The sequence below is a fragment of the Schistocerca piceifrons genome, chromosome 3 (genome assembly GCF_021461385.2).
Source record: "Schistocerca piceifrons isolate TAMUIC-IGC-003096 chromosome 3, iqSchPice1.1, whole genome shotgun sequence".
Classification (NCBI taxonomy): Eukaryota; Metazoa; Arthropoda; class Insecta; order Orthoptera; family Acrididae; genus Schistocerca; species Schistocerca piceifrons.
The window spans coordinates 744,439,212-744,457,138 of NC_060140.1; the positions used below are offsets into that span (position 1 = coordinate 744,439,212).

General features: G+C 41.5%; 1 protein-coding gene across 1 annotated transcript in view; it reads left to right on the forward strand.

The window, feature by feature from the left end:
- The first annotated feature begins 270 nt into the window (after positions 1-270).
- Positions 271-17,927, forward strand: part of LOC124789031 (ATP-dependent lipid A-core flippase-like) — a 99,516-nt gene continuing 81,859 nt past the window's right edge. The window contains exon 1 of the mRNA XM_047256319.1: positions 271-450. Within this exon, the coding sequence (XP_047112275.1) occupies positions 271-450 (180 nt within the window). The remainder of the gene's footprint in view (positions 451-17,927) is intronic.

The following is a 17,927-nucleotide window of genomic DNA, read 5'->3' on the forward strand; positions in this document are numbered from 1 at the left end:
CTGAGAACCGGGGTGATGCAAAAGGTTTTTTGATGTGTGTATATCGTCGCGAAATTTCAGCATTGCAACTGCAATAGCGGAGGAGAAAAAATTGTTGTACTTTACTTTCTGATCCTCGTTAATATAAGTGAAATGTTTAAGAATGTGTGAACTACCAGTGGATAAATTTTCTTAAGGAGTCCCACTGTATTTTAACACGTTACGAATTTCGACAAGACACTGCTTGACGCTTTCGATGAGATGTGTGTAATGTCTGTTGTGTGGCAGAGTATGCGAGGCAACATCCGGTTCTACAAGGTGGGATTCCGGCCGGGCCCGCCGCAGCTGCGCGAGTTCTCGCTGCAGCTACGTGAAGGGCAGAGCGTGGCGCTGGTGGGGCCCCCGGGCTGCGGCCGCTCGCTGCCCGTGCCGCTGCTGCTCGGCTTCTACCGGCCCACCTGCGGCACGCTGGTCAGTCACTCATCTCGCCCTAACTCAACACCAACACAAGTACACTTACCAGTAGCTAAGATAAGGGGATCCAATACCGACCCCGCTTCTAATGTCGTCCCCCCAAGAAATTTTCGGTTTCCACAGTTAATAACAAAGGTTTAGCTGCGCGTATGTGCGTATTGCGTGGCCTCTGTCCATTGTACGTATTGTTGAGAGAGCTTGTTGTGTAGAGTATGTGTAGCTTGCGTGTACGAAGGAATGCACTGTTTTATCCTGAGGGGAGTTAGTGTAACAATCAAGTTAATAGCCCGCAATTGCTAGTGCGAGCACTGAATTTTGTTCAAATATTGGGCTATATTTCAGTCGTGTATTGTAGCAGCAGAAATGATGAGTTCTAGTGCAGCATTACAAAGTCAAACAGAGTCTATGACAGTTGGCATCGAGAGGAAAAAAATCAACGATTTGTAAACATCAAGGATCACATGGAAAAACATCCCACCTACAGTTTCATTCCTGACAAATACACGGCAGAAATTAAGGCAGTATCAGACTCCGAAATTCGCTTTAATTATTTGAAAAAAACTGAGAAGTTGGTGGAATTCATCCTTATCCGTTTGATAAGTCCATTGATCATAGTGACATCTATGAAATGGCTACAAAAATTTGCAGGTACATTTCAAATGGACCATAAGATACTTCAAAACGAAATTATTACTCTGCACTGCGACCTATTTCTAAAAGCAAGGTCATCCTTTGGTCTAGATATATTAGCACTGCTTTCCAATGAGAAATATCCAAATTTTAAGAAATATGTTGAAAAACTGCATTCGTGTTTTGGTTAAACATATTTATGTGAATCAGCATTCTCCTACTTAGAACAAACAAAAAGTAAACCCCTTTCCCGCTTGATAGACGCTCATACATTGGATTCTTTAAGTTTGGCAATTTCCAACTACAAACCTGATTTTGCTAATCTAGCGGAAGATGCTCAGCCACAGTGCTCACACTAATATGAAAAAGTATTTATTAAGAATAATTTTCAATTTATGTTTTGCCTCCTTATAAGATAAAAAATACTACCTAACTGTATACCGAACTATTCTGTTTCATTTAAAATTTCAAGAAGTGTGTAAGTGGTCGATCGGACAGCGTTTCGTAAGTAAACACTAGATCATGGGTATAATCAAGGCGGCCATCCCTCCCTTATAGGATCACTTCGTTGTCCGTTGTCTGTCTGTCTGTCCGTCCGACTATTAAAAACCATTTTTCTCAGGAACAGATTGACGTAAAGATTTCAAATTGGTGTCACGTATTAAGGTCCACGGTCTCTTATCGTGTTAAAAACGTAACTAAGCTAACGCAGTCAAAAGATGTGGCCATTAAAGTCACTTACCCATGCAAACATTTAGGGTACTTCCCCTTGACATAAAATCGTGAAATTTGGCAAGAAGCAAGATTTCATAGTACAAGTTACGGAGAAAACCGAAACGAAAAAAAATTTTTGTCATTTGTTATCCGACTGCCTGTCTGTCCGTCTGTCCACCCGTCCGTTAAGGCCCATTTCTCAGGAACGAGTAGACAAACCAAGTTGTAATTTATATCGGATACTATTGTCTCTTGGAGGTGTAATAAATACTATAAAACATGCGGCCATTTATTCTCTTGTTTTGATACTCGCAAACTCAACAGCGAAATCTATAGGGCCCTTACCACTGACCTAGAATCATAAAATTTCGTAAACAGCAATGTTTCGCAATACAAGCAAAGAAAAAATCCGAAAAATGTTAATTTGTAGTTATTTCACACAAAAAATGTATTTATTTGGTCATTTGTTATCCGACTTCAAACTTGAAACATTCCCGAAAGTCTTCTGGAACAGATATTTTGCCAGTATCAGTGTCGAAAACGGACAAAAATGGTCGAGATTCTCGGTTCCCAGGACGGATGCATTGTCTATATACATAATTAAGTTTGTGCAGAACCCATAGAGTGCGAATCCTGTCTACACCTGGCCAATTTCTTATCGTGTTGCGCCCAATCCAATAACACGCCATCTGCACGGTCAAATGAGATCCACTGACGATATAAACACGTATTCTACATAGATACCCCGTACAAGAAACTCTTCGCACCTGGGAACAAGCTGTGCTGCCATCACCAATACTTTACCTATTTACGAACTCTGAACACAATGCTTTGGCCAATAATGCTGAAAGGCGACTCGCAACTTAATGGAAGAACTGGAGCCGAACAGGTATATGGAAAACATTAAAAGTTCCTTACTAATTTCAGTAAAGCAAATAATATGTTCTAACAACAAATTGTAACAGTGACAGAATAAATAAAGTAAAAGGTAATTGGCTAGTTAATTCTACTGTTTAAAATTGTGCCGGTTACCCTTCCGTGTAGCTGGAAGATGCACTTACTTATGATACCTTCATAGCACTTTCAGCGAGATGACGTCAGGCAGCTCCTCACCTTCTCTGATATCGTTTCCCCACTAAATTCTCCGGAAGAAAGTTTGCAGTTGTGGCGGAGCCAGTAATTTATAATGACTTTGGAGATAACTGCTCAATGGTTCAATATTAATGTCACTAATATATTCCTTGCAAAAATAATAGCTTACTCAAATGATATTCTAAAGCATTGCAGTAGCGTTAAAATCAGTGAACAAGAACGTCCTTCCAGGAAGTTTTTGGTGGCACGTGGTTCATTTTACAAGAAGGTGGTGGTCCTTTCCTTTATGAGCCGCAGCAGATGACAGCCATATCTTCTACTGAAAGTAGGACCCATCTAATCCTTGCAACATAGGTGACACTACAGCAGAATTAGCTCATAATACCGGGCCACTGGATGCACCATCAGCGATGACAACACCAGTCTCATTTGCCGGAGTGTGCCAATAAACTCCCACTGGCTGCCGCCGCCATTCCGCATCTCACCCGTACTCAGAGAACCCACTCCCGTGTCTCTTCCACCACTCTGCTATGCCCACCGAGAAATTTTCTCATCTGTCATCCTCCACCTTGCTTCTTCACGTTCGTATTTTAAATCTTTGCTTGGTTCAAAATAGTACGAAAATTTAGTAGTTATTATCTTAACCTAAAATAAATCATTACACTCGTCTTCAGTGATAAATATGATACTATAAGAGCTTGCGTAATATAAAAGAGTTGTCTGTTTGAATTTGGCTTTCAGGTTTCCTACCAATGACAGGCTTCTTGTTTCATCTTAACAGGGGACCTTACTGACTAGCGCTTTCCGATTTTCTTCATACTTGTAGGATTTGAGGTTCAATCCCCAGTATCAATTTCTTAAAGCAGTACTATGCAATTCTCAAAAAAAGAAAAAAAATCACCTTTGAAGATCAGAATATTTCCAAGCGCTACTACGAGGTTGATTCAAAAAGTAACAGGAAACTATTTTTGCGAAGCATATATTTCACTTACACATACAAACAAGACGCCGTTTTTCAACATAACTACCAACCATTTTGATACACTTCTCATACCATTGCACTAAATTTTCTATTCCATCCGAATAAAAGGTTTTCGGTTGTAGCCGCAACCATGAGTGCACCACTTCTTTGATCTCATCATCACTTTCAAATCAGTGTCCTCTGAGAGCCCCCTTCAGAGCTCCAAATACACGGTAATCCGAAGGTGCGAGATCAGAGCTGGAAGGGGGATGCAGTACGATTTGAAATCTCAATCTCCGGATTACGGCAGGAGTTGCAGCGGCGGTGTGCGGGCGAGCGTTGTCGTGAAGAAGAAGAACGCCTCTAGACAGAAGCCCTCCGCGATGGCTCCGTATTGCTGACTTTGCGTCATTCTCCAACATGGTGCTGTACCAGGCGCTATTCACTCTTGCACCTCTCTGCTGATAGTGCTCCAAAATCGACACATTCCTATTCCAGAATAGGGTGAAAAGGACGTTTCCATCAGAGAGCTGACACTTGAATTTCTTCTTGGCTGGAGAAGATGTATGTCGCATTCTGAAGACTGTCTTTTGCTTTCTGGTTCATAGTGATGGACCCAAGTTTCATTTCCCGTGACGATACATGACAGAAAGGAGTGTCCTTCAGTGTTATATCGCGCCAGAAATGATGTGACAGCCTGAAAAGGCACCATCTTGTTTTCACCAATGAGCAACCTAGGCACCCATCATGCACACAAAAAAACGGTACTTGAGAACCTCACTTACAACGATACGAGTGGTCCAACACTGATACTCAGTTCCCTGGCTAAAGCTTCTACAGAAATACACCGGTTCTCACGAATCATGGCGTCAGCGCCTCCAACATTCTCGTCTGTAACGGTCGTGTTGGGACAACCAGAGCACTGCTCATCTGTGAATGGCATACGTCTACTTTTAAAGGCTTCTACCCACTCTTACACTCTTGTCTCATTAGTGCAGCTATCTCCGTGCCTTTTCAACGTGCTTCTGTGGATCTGTCGACGTTTTACGCCCTCCGAGCACGAAAATCGTATTACTGCTCATTGTTCTCCTACGGTGCACACAGCTAGGGATGCGACCATTTTCTTTCAACTGCCTATCCTATTCAGCTTGTCATGCCGTCTGTCGGCATTTGCCTGAATTTCCTCAAAGCATGCATCTTCACTTTCTGGGAGTTTCAAATACTTGACGTGTTAATTGCATTTAATACTGATAGTTTCCTGTTGCGTTTTGGATCTCCCCCACTGCAAAACTTTTGCAATCAGTCAGCCATTTTGTCGGTACCTCAGGACATAAAATCCGGTTGGTCTAGTGGATGTTTGCTAACAATGCCCAGGAAGACTTCTTACCAAGCAATTCGGCAATACCGACTCAAAAAATCTAACTTCCCAAAGTCACGAATAAGAACTAGAAACTTCAGTAGCACACAGTCCTAAAAACAAATCGCCGGGCACTGATGCAATACGCTCAGAGTTTTATCAGATTCACTAAGAAAAAATGAAGACTAAATTATTATACATATACAGTGAATTGATTCCTTATGTAGAAATCCCAAAGGACTCTGTGAAATTAAATGTTGTTCTGGCACACAAAGAATCACGCAGTATTCATCGGAAACCTCAGACTCATAATGTTGCTAACAACGACTATAAGATTATCGCCCATATACTAACTCGAAGGCTCAAGACCGTTATTAATCGACACAGTATTATTGTAATTGGAGTCGTGAGTCAGTCGATGTTGCAGAGGGAAGAAAGGACGAGACAACTGCAGTTATGCAATGAAAATTGCACTAACCATAGTTATTGCAGTTACGAAGTGTATGGTCCATAATACAAGCAGCTGACCCCAAATTCTTCATCTGCTGTATCTGTTTCTCTGTTATTTTTTCCAATTTCAGCCGCCGTGTGAGTTTGCTTATAGCTGCCGTCGTCATGTGCTGCATATTCTTTTTCATTCTCCAGTCGACCAATACTCATATTCTCTGTTCCTTTTTCTCTGCGACAATAGCCCTTTTCAATACATTTTACATGTTCGCAAGCTTTTAACCAATCATGATAGGTAACCTTAGATACAGACTTTTTGATTATTTGTTTTTAGGGTATTTCAATTAAGAACCGTTTTTTCTACAATTTTTCGTTTCATTGAGGTCCAGATTAGCTCTATAGTGTTCAATGCACAGTTGCATGGTAGGAGCTTTAGAACAGTACATCACTCTATTCTGGAAGAGCCATTCGGTTCTGTCCCTTCTGCAAATTGCAGTAGTGGCGGCCTTATGTGTCTATAACACGGCACGTTATCAGAACAACAACTCTACCAGCTGGGACGATAGGAATCAATTTCTGCTCTAACCATTTCTCTTTCTAACCCATTCATGTCATCATGATAAATCTGTGATTCAGATTTCGAATCATTAATTAACTCTGCTCCCTCTATGAAACCCATTGCTCCTACAGCTCTTAAGGCCTATACTGCTACCAGCACTTTTTCAACGCACAATACGTGTGGACCGCCGGTTCATTTAGCCCGTTTCATTTATTTCTGGTGCTCTCAAGTATTTTGCATGCTTTGCAACGATGTCAGAACTTCCCACCATTTCTTCAATTTCCCACCAAAATTCGAAATTCCGCCAAAATTCGAAATTCCTGCCAATAGGGCTGGTAGGGGAGGGAGAGGGCAGGTGGGGATGGAGGAGGGGTTGGTGATTCACATGGCGGCAGGGGAAAACCCATGACATGATCTGATGGTGGGGTTGGGGGATGAGGGGTGTGGGTAATTAATTCATCAACTTAATTAATTTACATATCAATTAGTTATCAAAAGTGTCCTTGGAGCCCCATTTCCCCATTACTCAAGATCATCATCTGTATTCTGTGTTGTGGTATTTGTGTGGAAGACCATCCCATTCGGAAGCAATACCATACCTCAATTTATAAACCATGAACAGTTTTCAACATGGATATCATTACCATTACTTGTGGGTGGCTGTAGAACCTGGACCGATTTTCATGTTGGTTGAAAGTAACATGATCGTTGCGATCACGTTTTTAATATCGGGTCACTTATAAGACAGTCACATCTCTCTTCCTAAGAAGACTGGTACCACTCGCAAGAAAAACAAATGAGACATGTCTAGCCGTTGCAGATTTTTGCTCTGTATTGTTTCATGCTACCAGCATTCAGTTATTGGCGACGTATTATACGTAGTAGGTTATGTATGACAGAATCACTGTGATTGGCAGGCTAATAAAGTTTGTGATGGGGTGTACAGTTACTGCGGTCATTGTTCTGACATGTGCAAAGAAAATAACTATGCCCATTTGTAAGGGAAGTATGGATTCAACATGGGAGACTGCAATTTTAAAAGACTGATAGCCGTAAGAGGGATAAGGGATTTACGTGGAAAATTATGTCCTGTCACAAGAGGGATATAGATATTAATATTTCCACAGCCACAGCCTTCAGGAGGATCTATTCCCAATACTTCCCTCATTGCCGAATGTCATCAGATTGGGGCTGGAATCGTAATATTTAATTGTAATTACTGAGATAAATATATGGCTGGTTTCCTAGAATGACACCATTTGGAGTGCGGGGCACATGGAAAAGGTGGCCCATGACCAGAACAAATGGACATTTCCGGCTTAAGGCTCTCGCGAGTGCCGGGTGCGAAGAAAAGTTCTGGCCAGCCAGCTAGTTGATTCTTGCCCACAGCTGCGAGGGCAAGTCCTGGTAGCAGTACTCTCTCTAGCTGAACAGCAAACTAATACTCAGTATCCCTAAGGCAACCTTCATGATCATATGTGTTGTGATTATTCTCCTTGGAAAATTGACAAGATTCAATCAGGCGAGTGTTGGTGCTAGACGTACTTATAAAATCCGAATCCCAACCATTCCGGTCATCTTATACACCCTTCACGACCAGGTGGTCCTCTCTGAGAGGCTGAGATGAGCGTGCCAGGGCGGCGACTAGCGGCTAGTGACATCTGGTCTGGAGTGCATCGTGTGGACATGGGGACATGATTGCACAGTATGTTTGAGTGTTTCAGCTAACTCCAACACCCAGTCGTGACAACTGCTGTGGATTGTATCATGGTTTAAGTGTGTTGTTATCTCACTACATCGCAGTGGACTCTGTCTTGCAGTGGCGCTTGTTGTTATTGTCTCTATCCCATCACGCAGTAGACTCTTCCTCCTCATTCTGAATGTAATAGAGAGGACCAATTTAGGAATTCTATAATGCTTTAAAAACTCAATCGCAACATCAAATTCCCGACTAATCAGTTTATTGCTTCCAGTAGTGGTAATGCGAGTACTCATTTTTCCAGCCTATTCTCCAAATTGTTTAAGGACATAGCATGCAAATGAGCTGAAATTTGGAAGTTTCAGCTGTGCCCAGCGTAATGGACTTATTACCAAACGACTTAACTCTGCCAGCATGCACCAATGCGAGACAAGGGGAAAAAATTCAGAAGGGGGAACAGTAGGGTTTGGAAATTGGCCAGTTGTAGGATCGAATCTCACCAAATATACCAGTCCTAGTATCCGCCAATAGGGTGCAAGGAAAAACTGGCTGCACATAAAGGATATAATTTAATTAATTAGTCAATGAACCTGATAGAGTGAGGGAATATTTTCAAGACATCTACAGCTGGGGGGAGGAAGGCTTATCATGTATCCACTACTTCATTCAGGACAAAGGTGAGGTTCGTGTGGGACACAACAGAGGCTACCTACTTCTTCTCGAAAGTCTGTTCCATCCGCTACAGGTTTACATAGCAGTGGAAGTGTGAGAACAAAGGGAATTACTGACCACCAACGCCAGGCCTGCATGAGTGGCTAGGGGAGCAGGGGCAGGGGATGGAAGGGACGGGGGGGGGGGGGAGGGCACATCTTGGTATGTGTGTTTTTGCATATATTGGTTCACACAAACAGGAAGCATCCACTTGAAAGAGAGAGAGAGAGAGCATGTATTTCGACAGGTATTTCTCATGTACTAAATACCAAAGGTTTGCCACCACTTGAAGCTTTTCGGGCCTTAGTGCAACTTCGGCCTGTGCGCCACATGAGTCAGCTGGTTGTGTGGCAGCTATCAGCGGTCACGGGACCTGCAGTCGTGGGAATACATGAGGCAAGTGACGTGGTGTGGCCCGGAAAACGTTGTGTGCTTTGCGATCAAAAGCTTTTTAACACTGTAAGTACTTGTTCCAGAATTTAAAAAAAGCGCTGCAATTCCAAACAATGCCTTGTATCCCATAAATTGTTTGATCAGTATTCCACACTCCAGTCAATTTCCCGCCAATCAAATAACATTTCCAGTATCCACCATGAAAAACTGAAGAATGTTGTTGTTGTTGTTGTTGTTGTTGTCTTCAGTCCTGAGACTGGTTTGATGCAGCTCTCCATGCTACTCTATCCTGTGCAAGCTTCTTCATCTTCCAGTACCTACTGCAACCTACATCCTTCTGAATCTGCTTGGTGTATTCATCTCTTGGTCTCCCTCTACGATTTTTACCCTCCACGCTGCCCTCCAATGCTAAATTTGTAATCCCTTGATGCCTCAGGACATGTCCTACCAACTGATCCCTTCCTCTAGTCAGGTTGTGACACAAACTTCTCTTCTCCCCAATCGTATTCAATACCTCCTCGTTAGTTATGTGATTTTCCCATCTAATCTTCAGCATTCTTCTGTAGCACCACATTTCGAAAGCTTCTATTCTCTTGTTGTCTAAACTATTTAGCGTCCATGTTCCACTTCCATACATGACTACACTCGATACAAATACTTTCAGAAACGACTTCCTGACACTTAAATCTATACTCGATGTTAACAAATTTATCTTCTTCAGAAACGCTTTCCTTGCCATTGCCAGTTTACATTTTATATCCTCTCTACTTCGACCATCATCAGTTATTTTGCTCCCCAAATAGCAAAACTCCTTTACTACTTTAAGTGTCTCATTTCCTAATCTAATACCCTCAGCATCTCCCAACTTAATTCGACTACATTCCATTAATCTCGTTTTGCTTTTGTTGATGTTCATCTTATATCCTCCTTTCAAGACGCCATCCAATCCGTTCAACTGCTCTTCCAAGTCCTTTGCTGTCTCTGACAGAATTACAATGTCATCGGCGGACCTCAAGGTTTTTATTTCTTCTCCATGGATTTTAATACCTACTCCGAATTTTTCTTTTGTTTCCTTCACTGCTTGCTCAATATACAGATTGAATAACATCGGGGAGAGGCTACAACCCTGTCTCACTCCCTTCCCAACCACTGCTTCCCTTTCATGCCCCTCGACTCTTATAACTGCCATTTGGTTTCAGTACAAATTGTAAATAGCCTTTCGCTCCCTGTATTTTGCCCCTGCCACCTTCAGAATCTGAAAGAGACTATTCCAGTCAACATTGTCAAAAGCTTTCTCTAGGTCTACAAATGCTAGAAACGTAGGTTTGCCTTTCCTTAATCTAGCTTCCAAGATAAGTCGTAGGGTCAGTATTGCCTCACGTGTTCCAATATTTCTACGGAATCCAAGCTGATCTTCCCCGAGGTCGGCTTCTACTAGTTTTTCCATTCGTCTGTAAAGAATTCGCGTTAGTATTTTGCAGCCGTGACTTATTCAACTGATAGTTCGGTAATTTTCACATCTGTCAATACCTGCTTTCTTTCGGATTGGAATTATTATATTCTTCTTGAAGTCTGAGGGTATTTCGCCTGTCTCATACATCTTGCTCACCAGATGGTAGAGTTTTGTCAGGACTGGCTCTCCCAAGGCTGTCAGTAGTTCTAATGGAATGTTATCTACTCCGGGGGCCTTGTTTCGACTCAGGTCTTTCAGTGCTCTGTCAAAATCTTCACGCAATATCATATCTCCCATTTCATCTTGATCTACATCCTCTTCCATTTCCCTAATATTGTCCTCAAGTACATCGCCCTTGTAGAGACCCTCTATATACTCCTTCCGCCTTTCTGCTTTCCCTTCTTTGCTTAGAACTGGGTTTCCATCCGAGCTCTTGATATTCATACAAGTGGTTCTCTTTTCTCCAAAGGTCTCTTTCATTTTCCTGTAGGCAGTATCTATCTTACCCCTAGTGAGATAAGCCTCTACATCCTTACATTTGTCCTCTAGCCATCCCTGCTTAGCCATTTTGCACTTCCTGTCGACCTCATTTTTGAGACGTTTGTATTCCTTTTTGCCTGCTTCATTTACTGCATTTTTATATTTTCTCCTTTCATCAGTTAAATTCAATATTTCTTCTGTTACCCAAGGATTTCTACTAGGCCTCGTCTTTTTACCTACTTGTCCTCTGCTGCCTTCACTGCTTCGTCCCTCAGACCTACCCGTTCTTTTTCTACTGTATTTCTTTCCCCCATTCCTGTCAATTGTTCCCTTATGCTCTCCCTGAAACTCTGTACAACCTCTGGTTTAGTCAGCTTATCCAGGTCCCATCTTCTTAAATTCGCACCTTTTTGAAGTTTCTTCAATTTTAACCTACAGTTCATAACCAATAGATTGTGGTCAGTGTCCACATCTGCCCCTGGAAATGTCTTACAATTTAAAACCTGGTCCCTAAATCTTTATCTTACCATTATATAAACTATCTGAAACCTGTCAGTATCTCCAGGCTTCTTCCATGTATACAACCTTCTTTTATGATTCTTGAACCAAGTGTTAGCCATGATTAAGTTGTGCTCTGTGCAAAATTCTACCAGGCAGCTTTCTCTTTCATTTCTTACCCCCACTCCATATTCACCTACTACGTTTCCTTCTCTCCCTTTTCCTACTACTGAATTCCAGTCACCCATTACTATTAAATTTTCGTCTCCCTTCACTATCTGAATAATTTATTTTATTTCATCATACATTTCTTCAATTTCTTCGTCATCTGCAGAGCTAGTTGGCATATAAACTTGTGCTACTGTAGTAGGCGTGGGATTCATGTCTATCTTGGCCACAATAATCCGTCCACTATGCTGTTTGTAGTAGCTTACCCGCATTCCTATTTTTTTATTCATTATTAAACCTACTCCTGCATTACCCCTATTTGATTTTGTATTTATAACCCTGTATTCACCTGAGCAAAAGTCTTGTTCCTCCTGCCACCGAACTTCACTAATTCCCACTATATCTAACTTCAACCTATCCATTTCCCTTTTTAAATTTTCTAACCTACCTGCCCGATTAAGGGATCTGACATTCCACACTCCGATCCGTAGAACGCCAGTTTTCTTTCTCCTGATAACGACATCCTCTTGAGTAGTCCCCACCCGGAGATCCGAATGGGGGACTATTTTACCTCCAGAATATTTTACCCAAGAGGACGCCATCATCATTTAACCATACAGTAAAGCTGCAAGCCCTCGGGAAAAATTAGAGCTGTAGTTTCCCCTTGCTTTCAGCCGTTCGCAGTACCAGCACAGCAAGGCCGTTTTGGTTAGTGTTACAAGACCAGATCAGTCAATCATCCAGACTGTTGCCGCTGAAACTACTGAAAAGGCTGCTGCCCCTCTTCAGGAACCACACATTTGTCTGGCCTCTCAACGGATACCCCTCTATTGTGGTTGCACCTACAGTATGGCTATCTGTATCGCTGAGGCACGCAAGCCTCCCCACCAACGGCAAGGTCCATGGTTCATGGGGGGCGGGGGGGGGGGGGGGAACCGATTTAATTAATTAGTCAGTCAATTTGATAGAGTGGGAGGTCGGTTATTTGAACAATCTTAAGCAGCTCATGAATAATGAAAGTGGCACAGCAGGCTATTTCCTGCCAATAGTTTTGATCTATTTAATTAATTAGTTAATTAATTTGATAGCAAAAGTGGCTCAGGATTTCTCAGAGGGGTGAGAGACAATTTAATGTGGCCCAGAAACCCATTCAAATGTGCATGAAATTCAAAAAGTGGCGCTGAAACCAATGGGGGAGGGATGAGGGGGAAACCCCATGACATCATGAGGAGAGATGGGGGTGATTAATTAATTAATTTGGTATCAGCCTGATATAAAGTGGCGTATTACAATAGGTTAAGGACCTGTCAATCAAAAGGGAGCAATAGGTTAAGAGCTGATATGGAGAAGATCAATTGGTTTGATCCTGAATGTATGCCTGCCCCTGATGCAGGCAACCTGCACTAACAAGATGCCCTGATGCTTTTTTGTCCTACTACTTGGGTGGTTTCAAATCAACAGAAGGAGTCAGAAATCTCAAGGCAATTTCTGCCACACTTTCACATTTACACATTGACTCACCTTACTTTGATGATTTCCACATAACCGACTGGCATGTGCCCACCACTTTACTACCATGACTTACATCAGTATTGAAGGTGGACGTGATCGCCTGTTACCAGATATAAACCATCGACAGCGCTCCAAAGCAACCAGTGTGCTCTTTCAAGGCAATGACTGCAATTTTGCTGAGTTAGCTTAGCGTTCCTTGCAGGTGTAATTTGTAGCTGTGGAAGAACAGATTGGAGATCTCTTGTCGTTTACTTAGCTTGTGGACGAGGAGTCATCGTACTTAGCTATTTTTCCTTCCAGTTGCGTGCAGAGGTGAGTAGGGGAATTTGATATTGATTTATTGATACATCTTTAAGTGTTTTTCGTGCAAGTGGTATCGTCATTTTACATATATTGTATAGCTGCATAACAAGTGATACATTCTGAACATGAAAAGGAATATACACGATTTATACTACGCATTTGTAACGATCATTAAATATAAATGCGTCATGCAGAATGGAAAAATGAGAAACAGTATGTGTGACACAATAAAAATGCCGAGGGAAACATTTTAACAAATACAAATTAGATATGCTCGAACGTGTTAATCATGAAGTATAAATACGTCATGAAAATAAAGCACAACAGTCAGACACAATAAACATTTTAAGAAACGCTCAGATAATATAGTGGCCACGTCATACAACAATTTTAGTAGATTAAATCATTTTTATTGCACATTTTAAATTCTTGTATCGTATAGAAGGGTTTTTTTTTTTTGTTCTTGCCACCTTATTTCGATGTTTCTGAAGACGTGCTGTAATACACTGCATGGTGTAGTTGGTAACGTATTAAATAATTGTGTTCCTATATATGTGTTACCACTTTGTTTTTTGTTTTTTTGTTTTTTTGAGCCTAGTAACTGGGATGTCAATCATCTGCCTTTGGTGTATGTCATACTCATAATTCATGGCTGTCTTGGATTCCCTTGATATGCACCATGCAGCTGAGAATATACAAGGATGCGATCATCTGCATTTTGAGCTCTTTAAAGTATTCTCTACACTATATGAGGCTTTTTACTTTAGCAATGCACCGAATGGATTTCTTGTGGCAAACAAATTTTTTTTTTCACTTCAGAGTAATTGCCCAATAACAGTGCTGCAGCATGATAAGAGTTCAGCAGTAGGCTGTCAGTCACACAGGTCCTTAATTTACTCAGCAAATAGGTGGCTTGGACTAACTTTGGGCATATGTATTTAGTGTGACTTTCTCAAAGTAATTTTGGATCATAATGAATGCCAAGTTGTGGAATATGACGCATCACTGTACCTTATTTTCTAAACCAGAAACTTCATAAAGACTGTTATACTCTGGTGGTTGATGTAAGTCCATCAGCAGGATGGATATGCCATCAGTTGCTGCTGAGTTAGTACAGTGAAGTGATACATGTTGTGTCACCATCGGTTGCAGTTTTTCAACTTTGAATTTTAAGATGTAAGAACGACTGTTTATTTTATTATAAAATTCATGTATAACACAAATAGTCCTCAAACGTTTCTACATCCATGTTGTTGTTGTGGTCTTCAGTCCTGAGATTGGTTTGATGCAGCTCTCCATGCTACTCTATCCTGTGCAAGCTTTTTCATCTCCCAGTACCTGCTGCAACCTACATCCTTCTGAATCTGCTTAGTGTATTCATCTCTTGGTCTCCCTCTACGATTTTTACCCTCCACACTGCCCTCCAATACTAAATTGGTGATCCCTTGATGCCTCAGAACATGTCCTACCAACCGATCCCTTCTTCTGGTCAAGTTGTGCCACAAACTTCTCTTCTCCCCAATCCTATTCAATACTTCCTCATTAGTTATGTGATCTACCCATCTAATCTTCAGCATTCTTCTGTAGCACCACATTTCGAAAGCTTCTATTCTCTTCTTGTCCAAACTATTTATCGTCCATGTTTCACTTCCACACATGGCTACACTCCATACGAATACTTTCAGAAATGACTTCCTGACACTTAAATCAATACTGGATGTTAACAAATTTCTCTTCTTCAGAAACGCTTTCCGTGCCATTGCCAGCCTACATTTTATATCCTCTCTACTTCGACCATCATCAGTTATTTTGCTCTCCAAATGGCAAAACTCCTTTACTACTTTAAGTGCCTCATTTCCTAATCTAATTCCCTCAACATCACCCGACTTAATTAGACTACATTCCATTATCCTTGTTTTGCTTTTGTTGATGTTCATCTTATATCCTCCTTTCAAGACACTGTCCATTCCATTCAACTGCTCTTCCAAGTCCTTTGCTGTCTCTGACAGAATTACAATGTCATCGGCGAACCTCAAAGTTTTTATTTCTTCTCCCTGAATTTTAATACCTATTCCGAATTTTTCTTTTGTTTCCTGTACTGCTTGCTCAATATACAGATTGAACAACATCGGGGAGAGGCTACAACCCTGTCTTACTCCCTTCCCAACCACTGCTTCCCTTTCATGTCCCTCGACTCTTATAACTGCCATCTGGTTTCTGTACAAATTGTAAATAGCCTTTCGCTCCCTGTATTTTACCCCTGCCACCTTTAGAATTTGAAAGAGAGTATTCCAGTCAACATTGTCAAAAGCTTTCTCTAAGTCTACAAATGCTAGAAACGTAGGTTTGCCTTTCCTTAATCTTTCTTCTAAGATAAGTCGTAAGGTCAGTATTGCCTCACGTGTTCCAGTGTTTCTACGGAATCCAAACTGATCTTCCCCGAGGTTGGCTTCTACTAGTTTTTCCATTCGTCTGTAAAGAATTCGCGTTAGTATTTTGCAGCTGTGACTTATTAAGCTGATAGTTCGGTAATTTTCACATCTGTCAACACCTGCTTTCTTTCGGATTAGAATTATTATATTCTTCTTGAAGTCTGAGGGTATTTCGCCTGTTTCATACATCTTGCTCACCAGATGGTAGAGTTTTGTCAGGACTGGCTCTCCCACGGCCGTCAGTAGTTCCAATGGAATATTGTCTACTCCGGGGGCCTTGTTTCGACTCAGGTCTTTCAGTGCTCTGTCAAACTCTTCACGCAGTATCATATCTCCCATTTCATCTTCATCTACATCCTCTTCCATTTCCATAATATTGTCCTCAAGTACATCACCCTTGTATAGACCCTCTATATACTCCTTCCACCTTTCTCCTTTCCCTTCTTTGCTTAGAACTGGGTTTCCATCTGAGCTCTTGATATTCATACAAGTCGTTCTCTTATCTCCAAAGGTCTCTTTAATTTTCCTGTAGGCGGTATCTATCTTACCCCTAGTGAGATAAGCCTCTACATCCTTACATTTGTCCTCTAGCCATCCCTGCTTAGCCATTTTGCACTTCCTGTCGATCTCATTTTTGAGACGTTTGTATTCCTTTTTGCCTGTTTCACTTACTGCATTTTTATATTTTCTCCTTTCATCAATTAAATTCAATATTTCTTCTGTTACCCAAGGATTTCTACTAGCCCTCGTCTTTTTACCTACTTGATCCTCTGCTGCCTTCACTACTTCATCCCTCAAAGCTACCCATTCTTCTTCTACTGTATTTATTTCCCCCATTCCTGTCAATTGCTCCCTTATGCTCTTCCTGAATCTCTGTACAATCTCTGGTTCTTTCAGTTTATCCAGGTCCCATCTCCTTAAATTCCCATCTTTTTGCAGTTTCTTCAGTTTTAATCTACAGGTCATAACCAATAGATTGTGGTCAGAGTCCATATCTGCCCCTGGAAATGTCTTACAATTTAAAACCTGGTTCCTAAATCTCTGTCTTACCATTATATAATCTATCTGATACCTTTTAGTATCTCCAGGGTTCTTCCATGTATACAACCTTCTTTCATGATTCTTAAACCAAGTGTTAGATATGATTATGTTGTGCTCTGTGCAAAATTCTACCAGGCGGCTTCCTCTTTCATTTCTGTCCCCCAATCCATATTCACCTACTATGTTTCCTTCTCTCCCTTTTCCTACTACTGAATTCCAGTCACCCATGACTATTAAATTTTCGTCTCCCTTCACAATCTGAATAATTTCTTTTATTTCATCATACATTTCTTCAATTTCTTCGTCATCTGCAGAGCTAGTTGGCCTATAAACTTGTACTACTGTAGTAGGTGTGGGCTTCGTATCTATCTTGGCCACAATAATGCGTTCACTATGCTGTTTGTAGTAGCTTACCCGCATTCCTATTTTCCTATTCATTATTAAACCTACTCCTGCATTACCCCTATTTGATTTTGTGTTTATAACCCTGTAGTCACCTGACCAGAAGTCTTGTTCCTCCTGCCACCGAACTTCACTAATTCCCACTATGTCTAACTTCAACCTATCCATTTCCCTTTTTAAATTTTCTAACCTACCTGCCCGATTAAGGGATCTGACATTCCACGCTCCGATCCGTAGAACGCCAGTTTTCTTTCTCCTGATAACGACATCCTCTTGAGTAGTCCCCGCCCGGAGATCCGAATGGGGGACTATTTTACCTCCGGAATATTTTACCCAAGGGGACGCCATCATCATGTAATCATACAGTAAAGCTGCATGCCCTCGGGAAAAATTACGGCTGTAGTTTCCCCTTGCTTTCAGTCGTTCGCAGTACCAGCACAGCAAGGCCGTTTTGGTTATTGTTACAAGGCCAGATCAGTCAATCATCCAGACTGTTGCCCTTGCAACTACTGAAAAGGCTGCTGCCCCTCTTCAGGAACCACACGTTTGTCTGGCCTCTCAACAGATACCCCTCCGTTGTGGTTGCACCTACGGTACGGCTATCTGTATCGCTGAGGCACGC